Genomic DNA, 21579 nt, shown 5'->3' with positions numbered 1-21579 from the left:
AGGAGAAGCTCCGAAAAGACTGCTGATTAATGATAAAGCTTTGGTTCATTTAATTCGTTGACATGCAATGTCTTTTGAACAACTATTTTCATTGGTTAAATAAGTGTTTAGGAAATTCTCAGTACGATCTTTCGTGATTTAATATGGAATGAAATATAAAAGTGTGCGACACGATAAATCATAGCAAGCTGATTTTTTGTATTTGAAGGAATGGGTTTTTGGCACATTGTAGACAAACCCTGCAATAATAACACACCTGCATTTTGCAAGAGCTCTGCTCATTAAGTTACAGAAATAAAAATAGCAATAACGTAGTTCTATTTACACTTTCAGTTTAGAAATCAATCCTACTTCATTTAAGTTTGAGTGCAAGCATGTTTATCACAGGTAATGGGAGTTGGCCACGGGAAAAAAAATCGGATTTCTGCCAGGCTTCCAAGTACCTCTATTTTGTGCGTGTTATTATATTTACTAATGACGCCGTGTAACTTGCTATTTTTTAAATACAAACACATAGCATTTCATCATTCTTTTTTAATAATTTAAGTTTGGAAAAAAATATATAATGTTGTAACGTTTTACTCGATATGACAGTACTAGTTCCTCGCCAGTTCGATTTTTTTCATTGGATGGTAGGGTAGGGACAGCCCAACATAACCAACAGCGACTATACTTGGATCTATTATGTAAACATCAAGACATAGTAGAAAGTTATCTAACAGATAAGCCCAAGAGCCTCATCGTTTTTTGGTTTTATTTTGTTTGTATGTGTTTGTTTTTATGTGTAAATACTTGCAAATCGTAGTAATAAGAATCGGCTACTCGAAATAGCTGCCTCAACCAGACAATAGGACAAGATCTACAAAGTTCTGCACAGGACCACCAATCATTCACAGGACTGCTAGATCTGGTCTGATACCACACCAGTGTTACACCGAAGTATTTGCAGAGTAAAGGCCGGTTCTCTCCAACTCAGGGCTTCACTAAATGCCCGGTTCGACTCTTTTCAATTGGGGTAAGAGGAACATCTGCACGCCGCAGATGAAATAAACTGCGCTGAGCACGTAGAAGACCGTCTGGTAGCTGGAATCGGTCATGTCCAGAATCCAACCTGATGGGAGTTTTAAAAAAAAAGTATTGATATCAAAACGCTAAATTGGGAGTGGTTTTCAACTGCTACTCAGTCGCCATGAGTAGAAGCACCCTCGTGATCGGTTGAACAGAGCAATTCATGTTGGGCGGGAGTATTCCTTTTGTTGGTAGTGACGCGCCTGCAATATGCTTATGTTTCATAGCCATTCGCGAACCAGCGATGCGCACACTGCAAAAACACCAGTGTTATAATTATCTATAACAGCTAGCATCCTATAATTTTATATCGACCAATCAGAAGGATTTATTTCATGGACGCATGCGCTCTAACGATTGGTGTTAAAATTATTCAACAACACAGTAATTTTGCAGTCAGTTACTACCTTACAAGTACCAAAGGAGACTCCTCCTCCGTTGCTATGACAATTGCGCACTCTCTTGGTCCCGTTTCTGAGAAAGTATTTACTAGAGGTTGAAAATGTAGGCATGTAAGAGTGCCACACTTACCCGCAAACACGGGTCCAGTCAGAGATCCGATGCCTACAAATATCATGTTTAGTCCAACACCGACGGCCAACTTGTTCACACCGACAAACTGATGGATCAAGACGATCGCGACGGTGAAAAAGATCCCCGACAGCAATCCATGAAGAAAGGAGGCTATGGCGAAAATGGCATAACCCTCCAGGTTCAGGAGGAGCAAGGATGCGCCAGCGATCACCATGGAGATGGCTGTCACGTGTTCCGCCGAAACCCTCCAGCTCACCAGCAGTCCGTTCCCCAGGCGGCCGAGCAAGCTGCCGATGCCGAATATACTGAGCAGGAAGGCGGCGTTAGAAGGCGCTACACCCACGCTCTGAGCACGGGGGACGAGATAGATCACGAATCCCATGTAAGCGATGTGGCTCTCCAGCTGGATGGCGCACATTAGAGTGAAGCGGTAGCTCTTGACGAAAAGGTGAAATCCTAGAGTGACAAAGACTCTTTTCAGTGCGATAATGACCGGGTTGACGTTCTTTGGGTCGGATTGGACTGAGGCCAGATCCGTCTGACTGTCCGGAAGTGCCCGGTGTGCTTGGCGCGTTACTTCGATCTCATCATGGCGAGACTTCTCATCGCTGTTGTGGTCGCCACTCGTAGCATCCTCCTTTGTGGTCTCAGGATGCACCCTGACTCTTAAAGTTAACCCCTGGTGATTTAAATCAGGCTGCTTAAAAGATTTCGGCGGGACTGGAGCTCGATTTGGGCGGAAAAGAGCCGAAAGAGCGATGCTGTTTGCCGTGATGCCAGAGGCGACCAGAAGCGTACCCCGCCAACCGTAGCTTTCCAGGAGAAGTTGCAGTAGGGGCGGTACCGCCATGATCCCCGTCCCAACGCCAGCGTAGACCAATGCGTGCGCTATTTTGTACCTTCTTTTGAAGTAAATCGCAACCACAACTACAATCGAATTGTAGCAAATTCCCATGCCAATCCCTGTAAGAATGAAATAAACAGTCGCGAGTGAGATCTTCGAAGAGTCATTTAAACCTTCACAAAAGAGTGCTTTATGCACTGCCAGACTAGAGACTTGTTTGTGACCACAGTCTGTGAAAAACAAGTCCACTTAGATGTATTCCATTTATGTAAAACTGTATACGGGGGGTGCATTCACGATTTTTTCCGGGGGTCAGGCTCGTCAGATTTAAGTTCACTGTCGGATTGTTGTGGACAGGCGGACACATCGATTATGTAGTTATTAATTGCTACCGATGTACAAATAATATCATTTTTGGATTCGGATCAGGGTTGTGTGTACATGACTTTGTTTCTGCATTCAACTGGGGATCCTAAACAGTAGAGGACAATAAAGTCCCCGATTGACAGAGGGTCCCCGATTGACAACTGTGTACAAAACATATGGGTGGTCTTCTAAAAAAGTACAAACAAAAGAGGAACAATACGGGGTCCCCAGTTGCAGGCAAATACACACTTGTGTGTGGGTGTGTGAGGGGTGTAAACCTAACCCCCTGGGGGACTGCTATAGGCCTAGACGTAATGAATGCGGCGCACTATATCCCAGCCGCCCCTAGTGCAGCGGGTTAACAGTGCGACGTCGTTACCGATAATGGCAGCTGTGCAGTAAAGCTGGACTATGTCAGTCACCCAATAGCTGCAGAAGAGACCGAGAGACGTCAACACTCCGCCGATGATTCCCGAGACTCTGCAGCCGAGTCGGTCCGTCAGCATGCCAGCGAAGAGACCTTCCAGGAAACACGACAATACCAGTGAAATAGACGCTGTTTCAACAGAACAAACTTGAGGGAGGAGGGTATTTTAAACACGATGATGACTCTGGGAACGCTGCTCGTGATACAGATGTACATCTTTAAGATGCATACTTACACTCCAAAACTGACATCAAAACAGCGTATCAATTGTTTTTTATTTGTCTCCCTTTTCAGTGTTTATGAATGTAAAATTGTATTGGTTGTCGAAAAGTCCAGACAATTATCTCCAAATCCACCCGTATTTCTCATCATGAAAAAGTGGGAAGATGAGTGAGATTTCCACTCAAAAGCGACTACAGGTTCACACTTGTCGCTGACCGAACTTGCCCTATTGTTTTTCTAATCATACATGCAGCAGCAGACGCAGAATGTTTACAACAGATTTGTAGTTACCAGTGAAACAAGACAAGGAAGAGAAAATGCTTTGAACTGCTGCCGTCTCTTTGTCCTTGGTGTCGAAATCTTCCTTCCAGCTGAGGTACAAGACTCCCCCGGCTCTTTGGAAACCCCACTGGATCGCCAAGGACAAGTGCGCTGCGACGACCACCACTATACCCCAGCCGCCTTCCCGTGGCTGATCTGACGACTGTGCCTGCGCTCCACGCTCAATCCGGTCGTCAGCCGCATTTGCCATAGTTGACTTGCCACACGAGGAAAAGGGTCAAAAGAGAACTGGTGTTGGCGTTAAAAATCCAAACATGCCGTCTCAAATGGACCCTTGTGGAAGAGCGACAGATGTTTATGCAAGGAATCGATCAAGATAATTAAGATAACAAGATAATTAGAAAACCAGAATCAGAAGCGAGAGAAAGTCACATCATTACCGGTTTTAACGAAGCGGTCATGAATGGTCTTCATCCAGCAACTACATCTGATCTGTGAGTACCTGGAGAGAGTGGAGCCACCCTCATCCCGGATATTATAACATAAACCGGTTTGAATTTATTTTAAACGCAATACCGGGGAGACATTGGTGACACTGATGGTGTAAACAAACCGAAAGTACTCTCCGGATTGCTCAATTTACCGAAAGGAAGACTGACACCTAATTTATCCACAAAGGAACTTTCCACTTTTCAACTCGTGCTCGTTCACTGCCAGCAGTCAGGCTAAACTAAAGTGACAGCCTACGGCAAACCTTCGGATGTCTTAGAAATTGTGCCCACTACAAGATTCAAGGTGTCAGACCAGAGGATTCTACCCAATTATTGTCGAGCAACTGTACTTCCAAACTCTCGACTACTGCAGATCCAAAAACTTGCATGCCTTTCCGATCAGAATTGAAGGACAAATTGTTAACAACGGGGGCGCCGAAATGTGATCGATTTACAAGTTTTTGTTATTAACATTTTCAACAGCTAATTAATTTTAGAATTTTTTTTTGGCCCTGCCCGACGTGAATTATAACACTGCACACTCAGTGTTTGCCCGCAAAGGCTTGTGAAAAAAAACACAAGCGTACTCGACTCGATCACCCATTAGTCCCCGACGACACGCAATCACACGCAAACACTCGATCTCGACTGACGCAAACAGGGACGGCGGCAGGTGGCAAAGCTAAATTTGGTTTAATTACCGATTACGGGTAATTAACCCGTGTTATAACACATAGGTTAGCTTTTTCCCTGACACTGGATTACAGTCAATTCAGCGGCGTACCCAGCGAGGGGGGGGGCAACTTGCCCCTTCTGACGGATTTTTTTTAAACGGCTAATGCTTCATAGGCGAGTAGGAAAGAAAGAAATCGTCTAATTCGTTTATCCCATATTACCACCAAATTAAAACCCTGAGAAACAACGCCAGCTAATAAAAAGTAAAGATGTCAGAACACTGAGTACGCTAAGCCTTTTGAGTCTTTTCTCCCCCATCACGATGTTAAGTGAGCCCGAAGCCGCATTCGCTTTCGAATTTACTCTCGACACCCAAAGCTGGATCCGCCGCTGAGTCAATCACTGCTGTGTTGCCAATACTGCACATTTAAGAATGATATTTTACAGTGTAGGGCCGTTTTCCAGTACTCAACTTCGGCTCCGTCTCGGGCTTTAACTGTTTTTTTTACTACTAGCTGTAAGCGCACTAATTAGTCTAATAGTGCCACAAAATATTTAAATAAGATGCACGAGAGCAAAAAAAAAACAAAAAAAAAAAACAAAAAAACACGGTAATCCAATTTGATTTAAACGCTTCAGGTCCACCATCGGGGATTGGTTTCGGGGACGAAGCCTGAGACACTGTATCAGCTTAACAAGGCTACCTGGAAAAGGTTTCATGGAAGAGAAACAAGTCCTCATGTTAACAGTCGAGTCTGTACGAAAATTAACAGCGAGCAACAAAAACCGGCCACTGTAGGAAAAGCAAACAAAAGACACGCACGGAGCTATTTATAAACCTTGAGAAGAGAAATGCGTGTAAATCCTTACCAGTTTCGTGGCAGACTGTTGACAACGTTGGCCAACCACTTCCCCGCACAAGGCAACAAAAATCCTCACCAGTGCAGCCTGGGCAGTACCGGTCCTTGCAATATTGCAGTCTAAACTTGCGCAACAGGAACCAAGTGTCAAGGCTGGAACCTGAAATATGTTGTCCAATTACATCTGTGCCTTGTACGGTAATGTTTTCATTTCCGCGTGGGGACACATCCACGATGACGCATGAAGTGTCTCAGGGAAAATGCTTATCGCCATGTTCTACAGATACCATCAAAGCGATATGCAAATGAATTCATTCTCACTCAGTGCCTCGACTTGTCCCTGTCATTTCAAACTCAATGAACTGGCATGGCAGGCCCTCGACTGTTTCTCAACAGGAACCATTATTTCGCGCAGAGGACTGAGGCACGGACGTGTATAATAAAATCTGGACTCGCAATGCCCTTAATCAGCTTATAGAGTCATTGAATCCACTCGCAGCCATTTTACCGAGCCGAATACAAAGCTTTCCTGGTAATGCCCGCCTTTGTTCTTCCTGACGCCAATAGTAGGGAGCCAACCCACGCCTTTGTATTCGGCTCGGTAAAATGGCCGCTGGTTGGCTTCTTTTTCATACAAAGGCGTTGCAAGTCCAGGTTTTTTTTATATACGTCCGTGGACTGAGGCAGAGCCAGCGAGGCAGACTGAGGGCGGTAAGGCTGCGTCAGATGTCATGTAGTCTAGGGTTAATAGACATTTTTGGCCACTGGCAATAAGCGGGGACGCGCGGCTGACAGTAGACGTAACCGTTGCCCTGAAAATTTGTTTTGGGCGCGGCCTGAGCTATGGGCCCCGAGCTGGACAAAGAGAGAGCCATTATTTTCCTAGAAACGGACGCTCTTTTGGCAAGAATTTCACTTCGCTGGTTTGCGAGCGACTATGAGATGCATTATGCGTTACTTGGGCGTCGCTACCGCAGAAACGAAAATTCCCGACCAGCATGGCTCTTTCAACCGATGAGGGGGTGCTTCTGCTGAAGGCGGGTAAAGTTTCGAATAATGGCGTGATGCGGCTTCGTTTCTGAATTCGATTTCCACCGAGGGCTCAGGCTACAAAACAGGCTTCGAAATCCATATGCAGCAAGGTATGAGACGAAGAGAACCCCCCCTGCTTTGTGTTGGTCATTGTGTCGCAGGAATCTGGGGAATTCCTTTCAGACATCTTGGGGGGGATGTGTTAAGTACCAATAGTCTGGAATGTATATAGGGATTGGACATGTGGGGGGGTACCCCTCGGTCTCATTTCTTGCTGGGTATACAACACGAATAGAAGCCAATGTTGGAAGAACTTTATGTCAAACAGTCTTTATTTCAGTTTCGCGCGGAGGTCTCTCCCACAGAGCGTACCTCACAAAATTCACAATTAAATAGGCCAATTTGTTCCATCACACATAAGGCACAAGACCGGAATTCGCTGTCTGATCAACAAGGAAAATTAGAGACGACTTGAGAACGGCATTTCAAGTTTCCTGTACGGTTACATCCTGTTGACACAATCGAGATTGCAACACGCACAAAAGCTCTGTATGACAGCGCGGGCTCATTTCTTTCGTTTCCCCGTTGAAGGGAAACGTGAGTTTACAGGAACAATCATTTCCGTCTTTTGTTGAGCAAGGACCACCAAAGGAGGAAACACCATTCTTCTGGTCTACTTGACACGCCAAGTGCGTGGCTCGCATCCTGTCGGCGAAATAATTATACTTCTCTTAATAGGTCTTGTGCAAGGACCATATGCAGCAAGGTATGAGACGGAGAGAACCCCCCCCCGCTTTGTGTTGGTCATTGTCTCGCAGGAATCTGGGGAATTCCTTTCAGACATCTTGGGGGTGTGTGTTAAGTAACAATAGTCTGGAATGTGTATAAGGATTGGACATGTTGGGGGGTACCCCTCGGTCTCATTTCTTGCTGGGTATAGCAATAATCATACTTTAGGTCTTGAGCAAGGGCACAGATCCTCTCATTTACAACTGACTTTTTCACTAACATAATTCACACTGTTTAGTATACAGTGTTATTTTGCTGTAGCACGTTAGGTTCTATTTGAAAATCAAAGTTGAAACCAGTAAGAGCGACAAAGCGAGTAAAGTTATAGCCGGGATTTGGAAAATCTGTGAAAGAGTTCAGCACGAAATTGGTGCATGCCCATAATGGTACCCTGACGTATCGCAAATTTCATTTTGGAGCTAATGCGGAAAGGAGCCCTACTTATTTCTTTCAGAGTCGTGCGTTTGGGAGGGAAAAGATTTTTGAGGTCTCTTTTGTGCTCCGAAAGGCCCTCTTAAGCCAGAAAGTAATGGCTATGATGACTTTAGAAGGTGTTCTGAAGAATAAAAATGAACATGTCTCCGGAACCTTCGAGAAAATGACGATGAAATTTAGGGGTTTTTGCCGCCGTGGCCATTTATGCGCGTGTGTGCATAATTACTAAAAATTAGTGAAAAGTCCATTGCAAAGCACATCAACATCGGTCTTGCATATGCATGGCAATGAGCCAGCCACTTCATTTATAAAAATACCACTACTAAGAACAATTTGAATTAATATATAAGCAAAATACAACTAACGCTTACGCTAACTAATTTGGTTACCATTAATAGAGGCCATTACCACGGTGGCATGGGGCTCACGGACAGAAGATACACCCCTTCAAAGATCAGGGTGTATTCATTTTGGGTGTGATTTACATATTGTATGCGAACTGTACAGATCTCTCCCCCCCCCCTTCCACACACACACACACATGCGGCTTGTTCCCTTAAACGTCAGCAGGGCTGATGTCAACGCCTGGTTCGACCCGTTTGAGCAGGGGCAAAAGCAGCATTTGAACGGCACAGAAGAAGAACATGGCGCCGAGCACGTAGAAGACCGTCAGGTAACTCGAACCGGTCGCGTCCAAGATCCAACCTGATTGAAATTAAAAGAAGACCAAAAAAAAAAAATACAAGGAAAAACGCCAGGATAAAAAAATGAGGAAGTAGGCCATTCAGCCACAATCACTGCTAAAATTTCTTCACCAAAAACTCTAGTGGAAGAATACGAACTTTCCAGTTCTGCCGTCGAGTTTTCAACATCAGTTAGCCTGGTAACAAGTCTCGTAGGTTTTAGTCATGGTGTGGTGCTGTGCCACAGTTTGCGACATAAGGCCTGCATTTTGAGTAGCATAGCGCCATTCTGTTTTCAAAACGAAAGATAGATTCTGTGCGTTGGGTGCACTAATCGATCGGAAAGTGGCTGGAAATGATAACAGAATGATAGCATCACTGCCTGGTTCTGCTTAAACTCGATAACTGTTGTACGATATGGGGGGAGGGCAATATGAACGTTACAATAATATACTCCACAAATTGCTCAAAAGAGCGGTGAGACTGATTTTGGGGTGTCCATTTTCTACTTCATCTACGGATACGTTTGCAGCCCTTAAAGGGCTCCATTTCTTAAAGAGGTATAGATTACAGGAAGGGTATTTTCGTCTTTAAATATTCAAACTCCATGGCTCCCAACTACCTGACTGCTCTCTTTTCCTATTTTGAGCAATACCTTTTCACTACAGGCAAAATACAAATGCCACTCTGACAGTTCCAATTGCCAAGACAAATTACTACGCTCAAAGTTTTGCCGTCGCTGGTCGGTCGGTTTGTTTGTTCGTCTGTTTGTTGGGTTGTTTGTTTGTTGGGTTGTTGGGGTGTTTGTTTGTTTGTTTGTTGGGGGTGTTTGTTTGTTGTTTGTTTGTTTGTTTGTTTGTTGGGGTGTTGGGTTGTTTGTTTGTTTGTTTGTTTGTTTGGGGGTGTTTGTTTGTTGTTTGTTTGTTTGTTGGGGGTGTTTGTTTGTTGTTTGTTTGTTTGTTGGGGTTGTTTGTTTGTTTGTTTGTTTGTTTGTTTATCCGGGGTAGCCCAAACAGTTTAAGCTGGTTTTCATTGGGGCCCTGCATTTGAAACAGACAAATACTTATTTAAAAAATTAAACTAGAATAGAGATTAAGATCGACCGACCGATAATCAAAGGTACTTGGAAATGACGGGACTAATTGGAAAAAAAAGATGCAGACAGTATCCCCATTTGCATTTTGAAACTAAAAATGGCTTCCAGTCCGGCGTTGCAGGACCTATCAATTCAGAGGGCTCTGTTGTAAAGGATGACTTGGTGTCATTGACCGCTTTGGAAGCGCAGTCATTAACACTATCGAAACGAATGTGACGAAACATACCCATGATTCAAGGCAGCTAGACTTGGAGTGGACAAGAACAGTTTTGAAAGTATTGATAAACGGTATTATGCAGTCCCACTTACCAGCAAAAACTGGGCCAAGCAGGGTCCCAGCACCGAGAAAGATCATGCTGAATCCAACACCAATCGCTAGGTTGCTCAAGCCGACGAAACTACGAATTAAAACAACCGTAACGGTGAAATCGAATCCTGACGCGAATCCATGAAGAAACGAAGCCACGGCAAAAATGGCGTAGCTGTTCAGGTTCACCAGCATTACAGACACCCCAGCGATCACCATGGAGGTCATGGTGGCGTGCTCGGTCGACATGTTCCGGCTCGCCAGCACTCCGTTTCCTAGACAACCGAGCAAGCTCCCAATGCCCAATATACTGAGCAGGAAGGCGGCACCAGTGGGAGCCATATCCAGGCTCTGAGCATAGGGAACGAGGTAGAGCACAAATCCCGTGAAGGCGAACATGAATTGTAGCTGAATGACGCACGTCAGAGCGAAGCGGTAACTCCTGGCGAAAAGCCTGAGCCCTAGAGAAACAAACAGTCTCCGGAGGACGTTTATGGCGGGGTTTGAGTGCTTGCGATCAGAATGGAGCGGGATTGAACCCGCCTGGCTACTAGGACGTGCCTGGTGCGTTGCCTGCACTGCTTGGAGCTCACCAGGGGTTTCCGGGTGAGATCTTGAGTCGGTGTCGCTGCCATCAGGGGTAATTTCTTCATTTGGATTCTCCGTTAAAGCCATTCCGACGTGCACAGATAGCTCTAACTGATCCGCGTCAGGTTGCCTTGAAGATTTCTGCCGGAGCGGAGCTTTATTCGGGCGGAAAACAGCCGAAAAAGAGACGGTGTTTGCCGCAATGGCGGAGGCGACCATCATCGTTCCCCGCCAACCGTAGCCTTCCAGGAGAATTTGCAATAGAGGTGGTACCACCATGCTCCCTGTCCCAACGCCAGCGTAGACCAACGCGTGTGCTATTTTGTACCTCCTGTTGAAGTATTCCGAGACAACAACTATACTTGAATTGTAAGATATCCCTGTGCCAATTCCTATTAAATAAAGAGAAAACAGCGATGAAAACAATTTTTTTTTGTGCCAACAACTTTAGCTTCCTCCATAGGGCTCGGATTTACCAACAACGACGGGACAAAACAAGAACAGTATTTTCTAGAATTGTAACGTGGATGATTAATAGACTAAAAAAAAAAAAAAACAACCCCAAAACAGCAAGTCTGATTGGTCCAAGCCACTTGGACTCATCAGCACGGTTTTCACCTCCGGTTTCCTTGGCATGAAATGACTGAGCATATTTCTTTTCCCCCCTGTATGGGATGCCAGTCCATCGCAGGTTGCTTCCCCGCCTAATGCTGGTACCTGGAGAGAGGCAAGCAGGGGTGACGTGGCTTGCCAAGGGCCACAACATACTGCCAGTAGCTGGATTCGAACCTTCAACCCTATGATTGGAAACCATAGACCCTAAACCACTTGGCCACATTCCCCCCTTATGATAAATAGATACATGCGTTTAACGCTGTAATAGAGTTTTCTGTGAACTTCACGATCAAACTACGCAAATTCTCTAAACAGTTCATAAAATGTACATTACATAATAAACGCACCTACATAACCACATGTGCAACTTCAAGCGCCAGTGTTCCCTGCTGTATTCATTTGCTGCGATTGCTCTATAAAGTACTGATAGCAAAGGTTGAAATGAATAACTACAGTAATGGTCAAAGAGTCTGTTTTCGTCCAAGCTAACTTCCCGAACTCTGATAAAATCCTCTGTATGAGATTACTAGAAATGGTGCGTGATTTTCACAGAGTATGGCCGACAGTACCACACACGGTAGGGAGTCATTGTCCACCGGTTTAGGGCACCGAGGTATACAGACCCTTTTCTCTGTTTTTCAAAGCTGACCGCCATTTTGTGTGTGTGGCCTAAAGTGGTAGAAAGGTTGATTTTCTAAGTCCATAGATATCGCGTTTTGTCCCCGGACTTCGGTCAAAATCCATCGGCACGACTAATCGTTTCAGTAACATAATTTGCCGAGTTTCGACTTATTTAATGACTTGAAAATGCGTTCTCACACCGTTATCCATATAAACATGCAGCGCAATACGTATGCAATGCATTTCTGCCTTGAAATCCAGCACGAAGCGTAACGTCGGGATTCACCCATCAGTTAACGAGTTCCTCTAAGTACGTCGGAGACTCTTTGTAGATAGGCCTATGGCAATGTTCATCGACCACCATACACTGAGCGAGATCAAATGTGAATTAAAATAAAACTTGTATTGTAAAATATTTTATTTATTTTAACAGTCTCTGCCCTATACATGTAATGAATCATGTAATGTTACCGTGACGCAGCACAGAGTACAAACCCACACGACGTAATGACAGTGTACGGTGGTCATACCGTCTGCAGAAGGTCGGTGAAAAACAGAGCCAACTTGATATCACCGACTTGCCAGATACTGTCAGCATGTTGTCAGCCGTGTACTTTTGTCGTCGAGGACTGCTTATAATAATATGCTCGGGTTTACGGCGCGCCTCCCAGGCATTTCGAGAGCACGTCCCAGGTACACCCTCCATTCGAATCGCTACCTTCGATCAATGACGCACGTAAATGAATGTACCTTGAGCGTGGTGGCAGCTATGCATGTGGTACATGGCTCATGTATGAAACAAGATATGGGACGGAAAGCACCGCCACCACCTTTGTGTTGGTAATTGTTTGATCGGAATCTCAGGAAATTCTTTACAGAAATCTTGGGGGGGGGTGTTAGGTAACAATAGTCTAATGTGTGTACAGGGATTGGACATGTACGGGGGGGGGGATACCCCTCCGTCCCATGTCTTGCTTTGCTGGGTATAAAGGCTCCTCACAGGCCTGAACTTTACTCTCGGAGTCTGAACCAATCAGGATGCTTGCACAAAATTCGCTAGTGATGTCACGATCGTGCTGGACCTATGCTGTGTTGTGATGGTAATGAGTGCATAGTGTTGTGATTGTAATCTACCTATTCAAGATAAACTAGTCAAGCATGCAACGCTCGCACGTGCGCTTGCACGTGGTTGAAGCTGCCCGTAGGAATATAATGGGATCACCGTGGCCAAGGCGGCCCACACGTGGTGGTATTGTTTACATTTAGTCAGGTGGGTGAAAAGGGTCTATAGACCTTTTCACTAATAATTCATAATTATGCACGCATGCACACAAATGGCCTTGGCGGCAAGGGCCATTAAAAATGTACAGGGTGCGATTTTGATCTTTTTTTTTCAGGTTTTCTGGCTTTCTTCACTGTTTGTCTTTAGAAAAATCCCTTTGAAATCGTGTTTGCTATTCTGATCTAAGCGGGATTTTTTTCCCGCACTTGTGCTCTGTAAAAGACTTTATAATCGTGATTAACCTGCTTATAATAGAAACTAATGGCAAAAACGATTTAATGGGATTTTCTGAAGAAAAAAACGGACCAAAGAAAACCGGAGAGAAAATGATCAAAATCGAACCTCTGTACATTTTCAATGGCCCTTGCCGCCAGGGCCATTTGTGCACATGCGTGCAAATTATGAATTTATAACTAAAAAGGTGTATTATGTCGGGTACAAAGCTGAAAACGTATTCCACAAGTCTACGTAACAAGGTCGATCATCTACAAGTTGGGGACGAGGCAACCAACGAACCTACGCATAGAAATACGTGTATACCGTACGTGTATGTGGATCACAGCGATGCTGCGCGTGCACAACAATCAATGACCAACTTGGCGCAAAGTCTGTATAGCTGAAATTTCTCCGGTGGTTGTTTGGCAACGACACACTTTGCATGCATTTAGTTTGTGTATTCGCGCATGCGCAATAGTGACATAATGGTCGTCGGCCTGAAATATTATTTTAGCAGACTACGCATATCCGATCTAGGAAAGAAATGTAACACAGCTGTTCCGCTACGAGTTCATGAAAAGGCCCTCCGTGGCGTCGACCAATCTAAACATGCTTTGCATGTAGCGAGTGTGACATCTTACCTACAACAGCAGCTGTTAAGTAGAGCTGGCGTATGTCGGTCACCCAGCAGCTGCCGAGGAATCCAAGAGACATCAAAACTCCGCCAATGATTCCTGAGACTCTGCAGCCGAGTCGCTCCGTCAGAACCCCGCTGATGAGGCCTGGGAGAAAGAATTGAAAGAAAAGGGGAAACCGTTTGGCCAGTTTCAATCAAAACAGTATGGTGTAGAATTTATGTTGCGAAAAAATTTCAGAAAATGCACTATCGCACAATATCAAAGACACAGAGCAGTGTACATTACGACTACTTTATTTGAAATTACCACTTAAGTACGACAGAGATGAACTGACGCTCTGCACGGCAGCCGTCTCTTTGTCATTTATGGCGAAGTCTTCCTTCCAGCTGAGGTACAAGACACTCCCGGTTCGCTGGAAACCCCACTGGATCGCCATGGACAAGTGCGCCGCGATGACCACCACAATACCCCAGCCGCCTTCCCGTGGGTGATCCGGCCGATCCGCCGCCCTCCGCCGGCTGAAGAAGTGGGATGCTTTTGCCATATTGTACTTGCGTTGCGGACAAGGATTGCTATAAAATGACGAGAACACTAAAACTCAGCCTCTCTGTCCACACGGGCATCAGATCCCTCACTATTCCAAAGCAAAAACTACGCCAAATGTGGTAACGCCGCGAACATGAAAGATAGAGCAGGAAAGTATCGAGGATAAGAAAACAAACAAACATATGATATCGATTTCTCGAGTTGTACAAAGCTAAGTTACGATTAGTCACCACGCTGCATCACTTGCAAGATATTGTAAAACTGCCCGCGAGGAATATTGTTTGCCGATGTTTAGCATATAATGGACTAGGGTAGATACATGCTAGCAGTATAGGCCTACAATGCAGCGAAGGCAAAAATGCAAAAAATATAAAAACATGAAAAACACATGGCTAAAAATACTGTAGGCCGTTTGTTTCATTTATCAGATCAAAGTGCAAAGTTCCGTAACTAGGTGCAAGCGGCGTGACATCCATTCAAGTTGCTTGAACTGACGTCGTGTCTCTTGATAAGCTGAGTTACATGTACCTTTGGAATCCCTTCCGTCACTAATGGAATCCCTTACAGTATCCTGAAAACGAACAGAGCACACCGTCCGAAACGTTTAACACTTCGGTTCGTTTCAGAACCACATTATACTCACAAGAGAGATATTTTGCATGGCGCTGCCGCAAACCTTTTTATTTACTCAACTTGCTGCCCTCACAATGAAAAGCTTCAAAACTCTCATCGTCACAGCTTGCCACCCTCTATTGGCCTCATTTACAAGTTGGACATAATTGAAAGCGAGGTTAACTTTTTTTTCTTTCTGGAGCCTGATAACAAAATGACCGCAATGAAATAAAGCTGATTTACAAATTCATGCCATTTATGCTGCTCAATAATTTGGAATTTGTAAATAATTATATCTAAATGTTTTACGCCACATTGAAAAATGTGAAAGTTAGGCAACTGAAACTTAGGTATGGAACCAGAAATAGTCCATTTATGAGATTACATTGAATAAAATAAATTCTGGGAGCTCAATGAAAAAATGAATTCCCAGTGAATAAGGTCTGGCGCTCTGAAAGGAGATGCTCACCATTCGTGATTAGGCAACCGCGGTTAGGGAAAAAAAACGGAAAAAAATTCTCCTCAATGATCTCCAATGATTCAAAATCAAACTTGGGCATATAGCAAACCTTCGCTGGCTTGTAGTAATTTATTAACAACTTACGACAAGATCTGACTAATTTGCAATGAATAATTCACGCATGCAATATTATTTTAAATAATTCATAACATATAATATAAGATACGTAGTTTATTTTAAGTAGCACTTTATAGCAGTTCTTTACTTTCCCGATTTTAGTTAAATTCGTGGGTGTGGAAAAGAAACAAGCTTGGAGACAGAAATAATTCATACAGATGGTTTGTTACGCCATCACTTCATCCCAGTCATCAGCTCCTATTCTAAGCTTTAAAAAAAATGCAGTCTTCGGGAAGCGTTTAAACTTCGTCCTATAGACAAATTCAACGACCCAAATTAGAAGCCATTCCCACGCGGCCATCCTGTTCGCCCGCAGGCGGTGCAGGCGCGTGAAGTTCCTCCTTGACCAGAAGCCAATTGCCGAAGTGCACGCACGCGCTCAGGTTGAGACAGCTGCGTGAGTGTAAACGGCCCTTCGGAATGGTGTCTTATCGGATTTGTCTTGAAAAAGTCCTTTTTTTCTAACAGTTGTACAACTCAATTTAGTTATCTGCTGCCGGATGACTTAATATTCATTTTAAGTCTCAAAGACAAACTGGTCATACCTAGGGCTATTTATTACTCCTACTCGAGACCTGCACATAGCTATATGATACTGTAAACGGGTTGTAATGTAGCATTTTTTGTCGCCACTAGGTTGGCTCTAACTGCCGTCGAAGGGTTTCCGGTGGAGCGCATTGGCCTGCTTCTTTAAACGGGTAATTCTGTTACAGGTTGTACGCACACCGGAAATTGGCTCCAATTTTGGACTCCTGTTCCTTTGTTAGGTCGGCTGCGCACGGAAAGGGTTTGGCCTGTTTCCAGGGCGGTGCCATTTTTACACATTTTTTTCCTTGTGTGTGTGCGTACTTCTTGGAAAAGTTGTTGTTCTGATAGCCTTGCCCAAGACTGGTTTTACTGTTTAGGCCGGTGCGCCATGCAGGCGCCTAGCATTTCGTCAAGGCCTTCGGGGCTGTGTTTATGTGTAACTGCAAAGCGGCTGGACCAGAGACTACATGCACGAGTGTCGCAGCCACGAGGCCTTTTCCAAATTGTCAGGAATTTCTTATGTTTTTCTTTATGTTTCGATTTTTGGGGGAAGCAAAAATCACAACCGATCATAAGCGAGAGGGTCAGCATACATTAACCTATTATGCAAATTGAGTATACGAAAGATGACGAACGTGTCAAGTGTGTCTGCGGCCATGAGTGCTGGTCAGTTGTCTGAGCAGTATTTGGACAGTTCTTTAAAATATGCTGCTGGAAAACTTCACCTTGCCGAGTTTAAACCATTGCATCGTTAGTGAAGAATCTGTCCGCAGGCGTGACGTTTTCGTCTTTACCCACGGGATGTGGTAAGAGCTCCATATTTCAAGCACTGCCGTTTTGCTTTGACCATTCGGCCTTGATGAACTGCTATTTGCTAGTGTTACTCCAACATCAGCACCGTCCCCCACCCACAAGCATCATAATTGTCTTCTCACTGCTTATTACCCTCATGAAAAACCAGATGGAAACATTGAATATAAGCTTTGGAGTTGATGCCGTTATTTCGGAGACTCATCTGCTTCAACTATTTACATGAAATTTATGAATAATACACATCAGGAAGCTTATGAATAATTCATCACAAAAAATCAAAATCAAATTGGAAAAGGCCTCGTGGCTGCGCAACTCGCCTGATCTCCTGTCCAGTTGCTTTGCAGTTACACACACACATGCAGCCACGAAGGCCTTGACGAAAGGCTATAAGTTGCCGTGTCACGCGTAGCCCCACGGATTTCTCGTCCACACAAAGTGACTGTAAGGCGAGGTCAGCGAAAAACGGCCTGGAAGTAGGCTTTGAAAAATGTCTTGAGATTTCGTCTGGTGAGAGTCTTGGGTTGGGAAGCATGTGACTATGTTTTTCAAAGGTGAGCAAGTTTTTGGCAAATTGAGTGGTGAGGTCAACACGTCTGTCTGAAACCGATTGGTTGTTCAAGAGATTGAGGGCATCGTTATATGGCAAGATATTTGGGTAAAAAGATTATGCAAAGTGCACACTTCTGAATTCTTTCAATAGTCTGATCTTGGTTTAAAGTGAGACCCAAAGACCACACTACTGCACAATGTTCAAGTGTAGGGCAAATGTAACTCTTTCATCAATTTTAACACCATTTTTCTTAAGTTTGCTATGAATGTAAAGTATACGTGAAGCATCTGTAAGGCGTTGCTGAACCTGCTGGTCCCATTTAAGGTCATTTTGGTTGGTCACTTCTGGAGGTTCAATGGATGAAATGACCTAAAGTTGGACGTCATTAATTTTGAGATGCAGTGGAGGAGGTGAGTTGTGAAGGAATGAGATCTGCACAGCTTTGCATTTTACTGGGTTTGGTTTCACATCAATTTTTGGAACACCACTCCACAAGTGAGTCAATATGCAGTTGAATACTCGATGATTACTGCTTGGTTATGATCTCAACAAGACTGAGGTCGTCAACATATTTCCAGCGATTTGCCACTGTCTGGGCAGCATCATTAACCATGACAAGGAAAATAATTGGTCCTAGTTTTGTGCCTTGTGGCACACCACAAGTAAGACTGAGAGGGGTGGAAGTACAACCCCCTAAACCAACGGTTGGGGAGCAATGTGATAAAAACTACATATTTGGAATGAGAGATCTGTCAACATCAAAATGTCTAAACTATTCAACTGCTATTGTGTGATTGGTATGATAAAAGGGTTTGATAAAATATATCGCACATAGATTTACAAAGTTGCCAGCCTTATCAAGGCCATTGTGTGTAATATCAAGCGTACTAATGAGATAATAGTTAGGCCTAAATTGAGCTACCTTTCACATTTCAAAACTGCTGAAGATCAATAACCAGTCTGATGTCCGTCCGATAACTCAGTCTGCCAATAAACCTTCCAAAAACTCGGCTATTACAGACGTTATGGAGATAGGTCGAAGTTGGTCGAAGCTGCTAACTCGGGTTGTTTTAGGAACAGGGCAAACTGAAGCATTTTTCCTAATATTTGGTGTTCGACATCGACATTATACACAGTCGTAGCTCTACCCACGAATTAGTCTGGTTCCTTGAACGAATTGCCCTTCGGACTTGTGGACTTGTGGCCGGGAATCAGTCTACTCGCGAACATTCAAGCGAGGTGGAAATAGAGGGCGCAGTTTTGAAACTTTGGAGGAAAAATGAAAAAAAAATTGACCCGCACGTACGTTCAAAATCGACGCACGCTGACCAGAGACCAACTTTTTTTGGGGGGGGGCTTATTCCACGATCATGAACCGTCACTCTTAGAGGGCGCTATCTTCAAACGAACTGTTCTACAAATAGTCTCAAAAGAAGTCACAAACTGACAGATCAAAGTAAATACAGCGTTCTCTGTGGTAGAAATTATTCCATTTTGGCTAAAAGCAGTGTGAAGGTTTTGAATCCAAGACTAGTTCTAAACAGGACCACTTCTCCCACGCACTGTACAGGACTTCTAGTTCCACACAAGATTAACCCTACACAAGACTGCTGTGTAGTCCTACACAACACCACCGTCCTACACAGAACACTAATTCTTGGCAGGACTAGTTCTATGCAGGACCACCAGGCCAATGCACAACTATATTCCTATGAAGAACCACCCACCAGTCCAATATAGAAGCACTAATCTTATAGGCCAACTGGTTTGTTACAGTACAGGACATCACTGCCCGGTTCCACCCTCTTTAAGAAGGGTAAAAGGGTCATCTGTACGCCGCAGACGAAGTAAACGCCGCAGAGCACATAGAAGACCGTCTGATAGTTAGAACCAGTCATATCCAAGATCCAACCTGGTAGAGATGCACGAATAAGAAATAATTAAAAATATTGTCGGACACCAGTAACGTTACATGTATTTTCCCGAGTAGACTGGTTATCAACACGTTCAACTGTGACAAATCATATAGTCCAATCTGCAAGGTCGAATACCAAGCTTCACTTTTGATACAGTGATACCCATTTCAAAATATTTTAGACGGGGGCGGCAAAGTATAATTACATTCTATCCAAGACAACTCGAATTTTTGGAAGTGCATTTTGCGACAGACGGGACGTACCTTTCTGGGGTGTTTATTAGAGATTGACAATGTAGGAGTTACAGTACTACACTTACCCGCAAACACTGGTCCAGTCATAGCACCAATGCCTAGAAATACCACACTCAGTCCAAACCCAACGGCCAACTTGTTCACACCGACAAACTGATGGATTAAGACGATCGTAACGGTAAAAAAGATCCCCGATAAAAGTCCGTGTAGAAACGAAGCTACAACAAAAATGGCATAGCCCTCCAGGTTCAGGAGGAGCAAGGATGCACCAGCGATCACCATGGAGATGGCGGTCACTTGCTCCGCTGATGTCTTCCAACGCACCAGCAGTACGTTTCCTAAGCGACCGAGCAAGCTCCCGATGCCGAACATACTGAGCAGTAAGACCGCGTTAGAGGGCGCCACACCCACACTCTGTGCACGGGGAACAAGATACAGGAGGAACCCCACGTAGGCAATATGGCACTCCAGAAGAATGGCGCACATCAGAGCGAACCGGTAGCTCTTGATGAAAAGATGGAGTCCTAGAGAAACAAACAGCCTCTGGAGGACTTTTATGAAGGGAGTTAAGTTCGCACTGTTAATATCGAGCGCCGGGACAGCACCCGCCCGACTACGAGGACGTGTCTGGTGCGCTGCCTTCACTGCTTCGAGGTCAACTGGGGTATCAGGTCGAGATCTCGTGTCGGTGTCGCTACCATCAGGGATAAATTTCTCATTTGGATCCTCTTTCATATCCATCTCGACAAATATAGATATCTCTGTCTTGCCCTGATTCGATTCAGGCTGCTTTGAAGATCTCAGAGGGGCCACAACTCGCTTTGGGCGGAAAAGTGCCGAAAGAGCGACAATGTTTGCCGCAATGGCAGAGGCGACCAGAAACGTACCCCGCCAACCAAAGTTTTCCAGGAGAAGTTGCAATAAAGGTGGTACCGCCGTGATGCCAGTTCCAATGCCAGCGAAGACCAAAGCGTGCGCTATTTTGTACCTCCTTTTGAAGTAAACCGAGACGATAACTACACTTGAATTGAAGGAAATCCCCAATCCAATTCCTATTAAAAACAAGCAGGAAGAGTTTAAAAATATTAAAACCTTTTATGGAGTCCTTTAAAGCTTCAGAAATACAGGTTCGAGTTGATAAGAAAACAAGCATATTTCTGCGTTTGTGTTGATGTTTAACATGGACAATGAATGAATGAATAAATTACTACCGAGACAATGCTGTCCGCGAAGTTTCTTTTTTGTTCTCACGGCCAGCCACAGTTTTGCCAACCTTGGTTGGCCAACGAAAGATCTATATGGTGCAGTCCACATCGAAAAAGGGGCAGAAACTTATGACACTCTTGGTGACAGAAAATCCAACCGACCTTCTTTGAGCAACAATCCTGGACAAATCTCGTTGAGCCTCCAACCCCCAGACCCCCTTCAATGTTGGGTCTGTGCACGTGGTCTGCGCTCCGGCTGGACATGACAACATTGACCGGGGGAATGAGCTGTAGAGTGTATGGCTATTGCCAAATGTCCCAACAATTTTGTCCAGGATTGTAGATTGTAACCACTGTTTACTTAACCACTAACACTTCGGGCCCAATACTATAGATTCGCAGCAACACCAAGGCAGATCCAGAATCATGTTTGAAGGGTCAAACTTT

At 44.5% G+C, this 21579-nt stretch overlaps 2 protein-coding genes across 4 annotated transcripts; both read right to left on the bottom strand.

The window, feature by feature from the left end:
• Positions 1-26: 26 nt before the first annotated feature.
• Positions 27-6966, bottom strand: LOC110977888 (monocarboxylate transporter 12-like). Of its 2 annotated transcripts, none has more exons than XM_022232413.2 (5): positions 5780-6966; positions 3753-4076; positions 3192-3332; positions 1600-2565; positions 27-1111 (listed from the first exon to the last, which is right to left on the bottom strand). In XM_022232413.2, the coding sequence occupies exons 2-5, from the start codon at positions 3991-3993 to the stop codon at positions 984-986; spliced, it is 1476 nt and encodes a 491-aa protein (XP_022088105.2). In that variant the 5' UTR covers positions 3994-4076; positions 5780-6966; the 3' UTR covers positions 27-983. The 2 variants fall into 2 exon arrangements, with proteins under 2 accessions (XP_022088105.2, XP_022088107.2); XM_022232415.2 differs by having other exon boundaries at positions 3753-3999.
• Positions 6967-7105: 139 nt separating this feature from the next.
• Positions 7106-19658, bottom strand: LOC110977923 (monocarboxylate transporter 12-like). 2 transcript variants are annotated; one of them, XM_087145413.1, is made up of 5 exons: positions 19485-19658; positions 14378-14643; positions 14075-14215; positions 10114-11091; positions 7106-8730 (listed from the first exon to the last, which is right to left on the bottom strand). In XM_087145413.1, the coding sequence occupies exons 1-5, from the start codon at positions 19541-19543 to the stop codon at positions 8582-8584; spliced, it is 1593 nt and encodes a 530-aa protein (XP_087001539.1). In that variant the 5' UTR covers positions 19544-19658; the 3' UTR covers positions 7106-8581. The 2 variants fall into 2 exon arrangements, with proteins under 2 accessions (XP_087001539.1, XP_022088151.2); XM_022232459.2 differs by lacking the exon at positions 19485-19658 and adding an exon at positions 18680-19458.
• Positions 19659-21579: the final 1921 nt, after the last annotated feature.

The sequence above is a fragment of the Acanthaster planci genome, linkage group LG14 (assembly GCF_054643075.1).
Source record: "Acanthaster planci isolate LZ-2023a linkage group LG14, COTS_SCS, whole genome shotgun sequence".
Lineage (NCBI taxonomy): Eukaryota > Metazoa > Echinodermata > Asteroidea > Valvatida > Acanthasteridae > Acanthaster > Acanthaster planci.
The sequence above is the reverse complement of the archived record's forward strand: the minus strand, read 5'-3'. Positions and strand labels throughout refer to the sequence as shown.

Excerpts from the sequence above, each read along its gene's own strand:
- LOC110977888 (XM_022232413.2), bottom strand. The coding sequence starts at position 3,993 with ATGGCAAATGCGGCTGACGACCGGATTGAGCGTGGAGCGCAGGCACAG. Across the intron at positions 2,566-3,191 it reads CTGCACAGCTGCCATTATCG|GGATTGGCATGGGAATTTGC; the intron begins GTAACGACGTCG and ends TCATTCTTACAG. Across the intron at positions 1,112-1,599 it reads GACTGGACCCGTGTTTGCGG|GTTGGATTCTGGACATGACC; the intron begins GTAAGTGTGGCA and ends AACTCCCATCAG.
- LOC110977923 (XM_087145413.1), bottom strand. The coding sequence starts at position 19,543 with ATGTCCTGTACTGTAACAAACCAGTTGGCCTATAAGATTAGTGCTTCT. Across the intron at positions 14,644-19,484 it reads AGTGCTTCTATATTGGACTG|CAATCCTTGTCCGCAACGCA; the intron begins GTGGGTGGTTCT and ends GTCATTTTATAG. Across the intron at positions 8,731-10,113 it reads GCTTGGCCCAGTTTTTGCTG|GTTGGATCTTGGACGCGACC; the intron begins GTAAGTGGGACT and ends AATTTCAATCAG.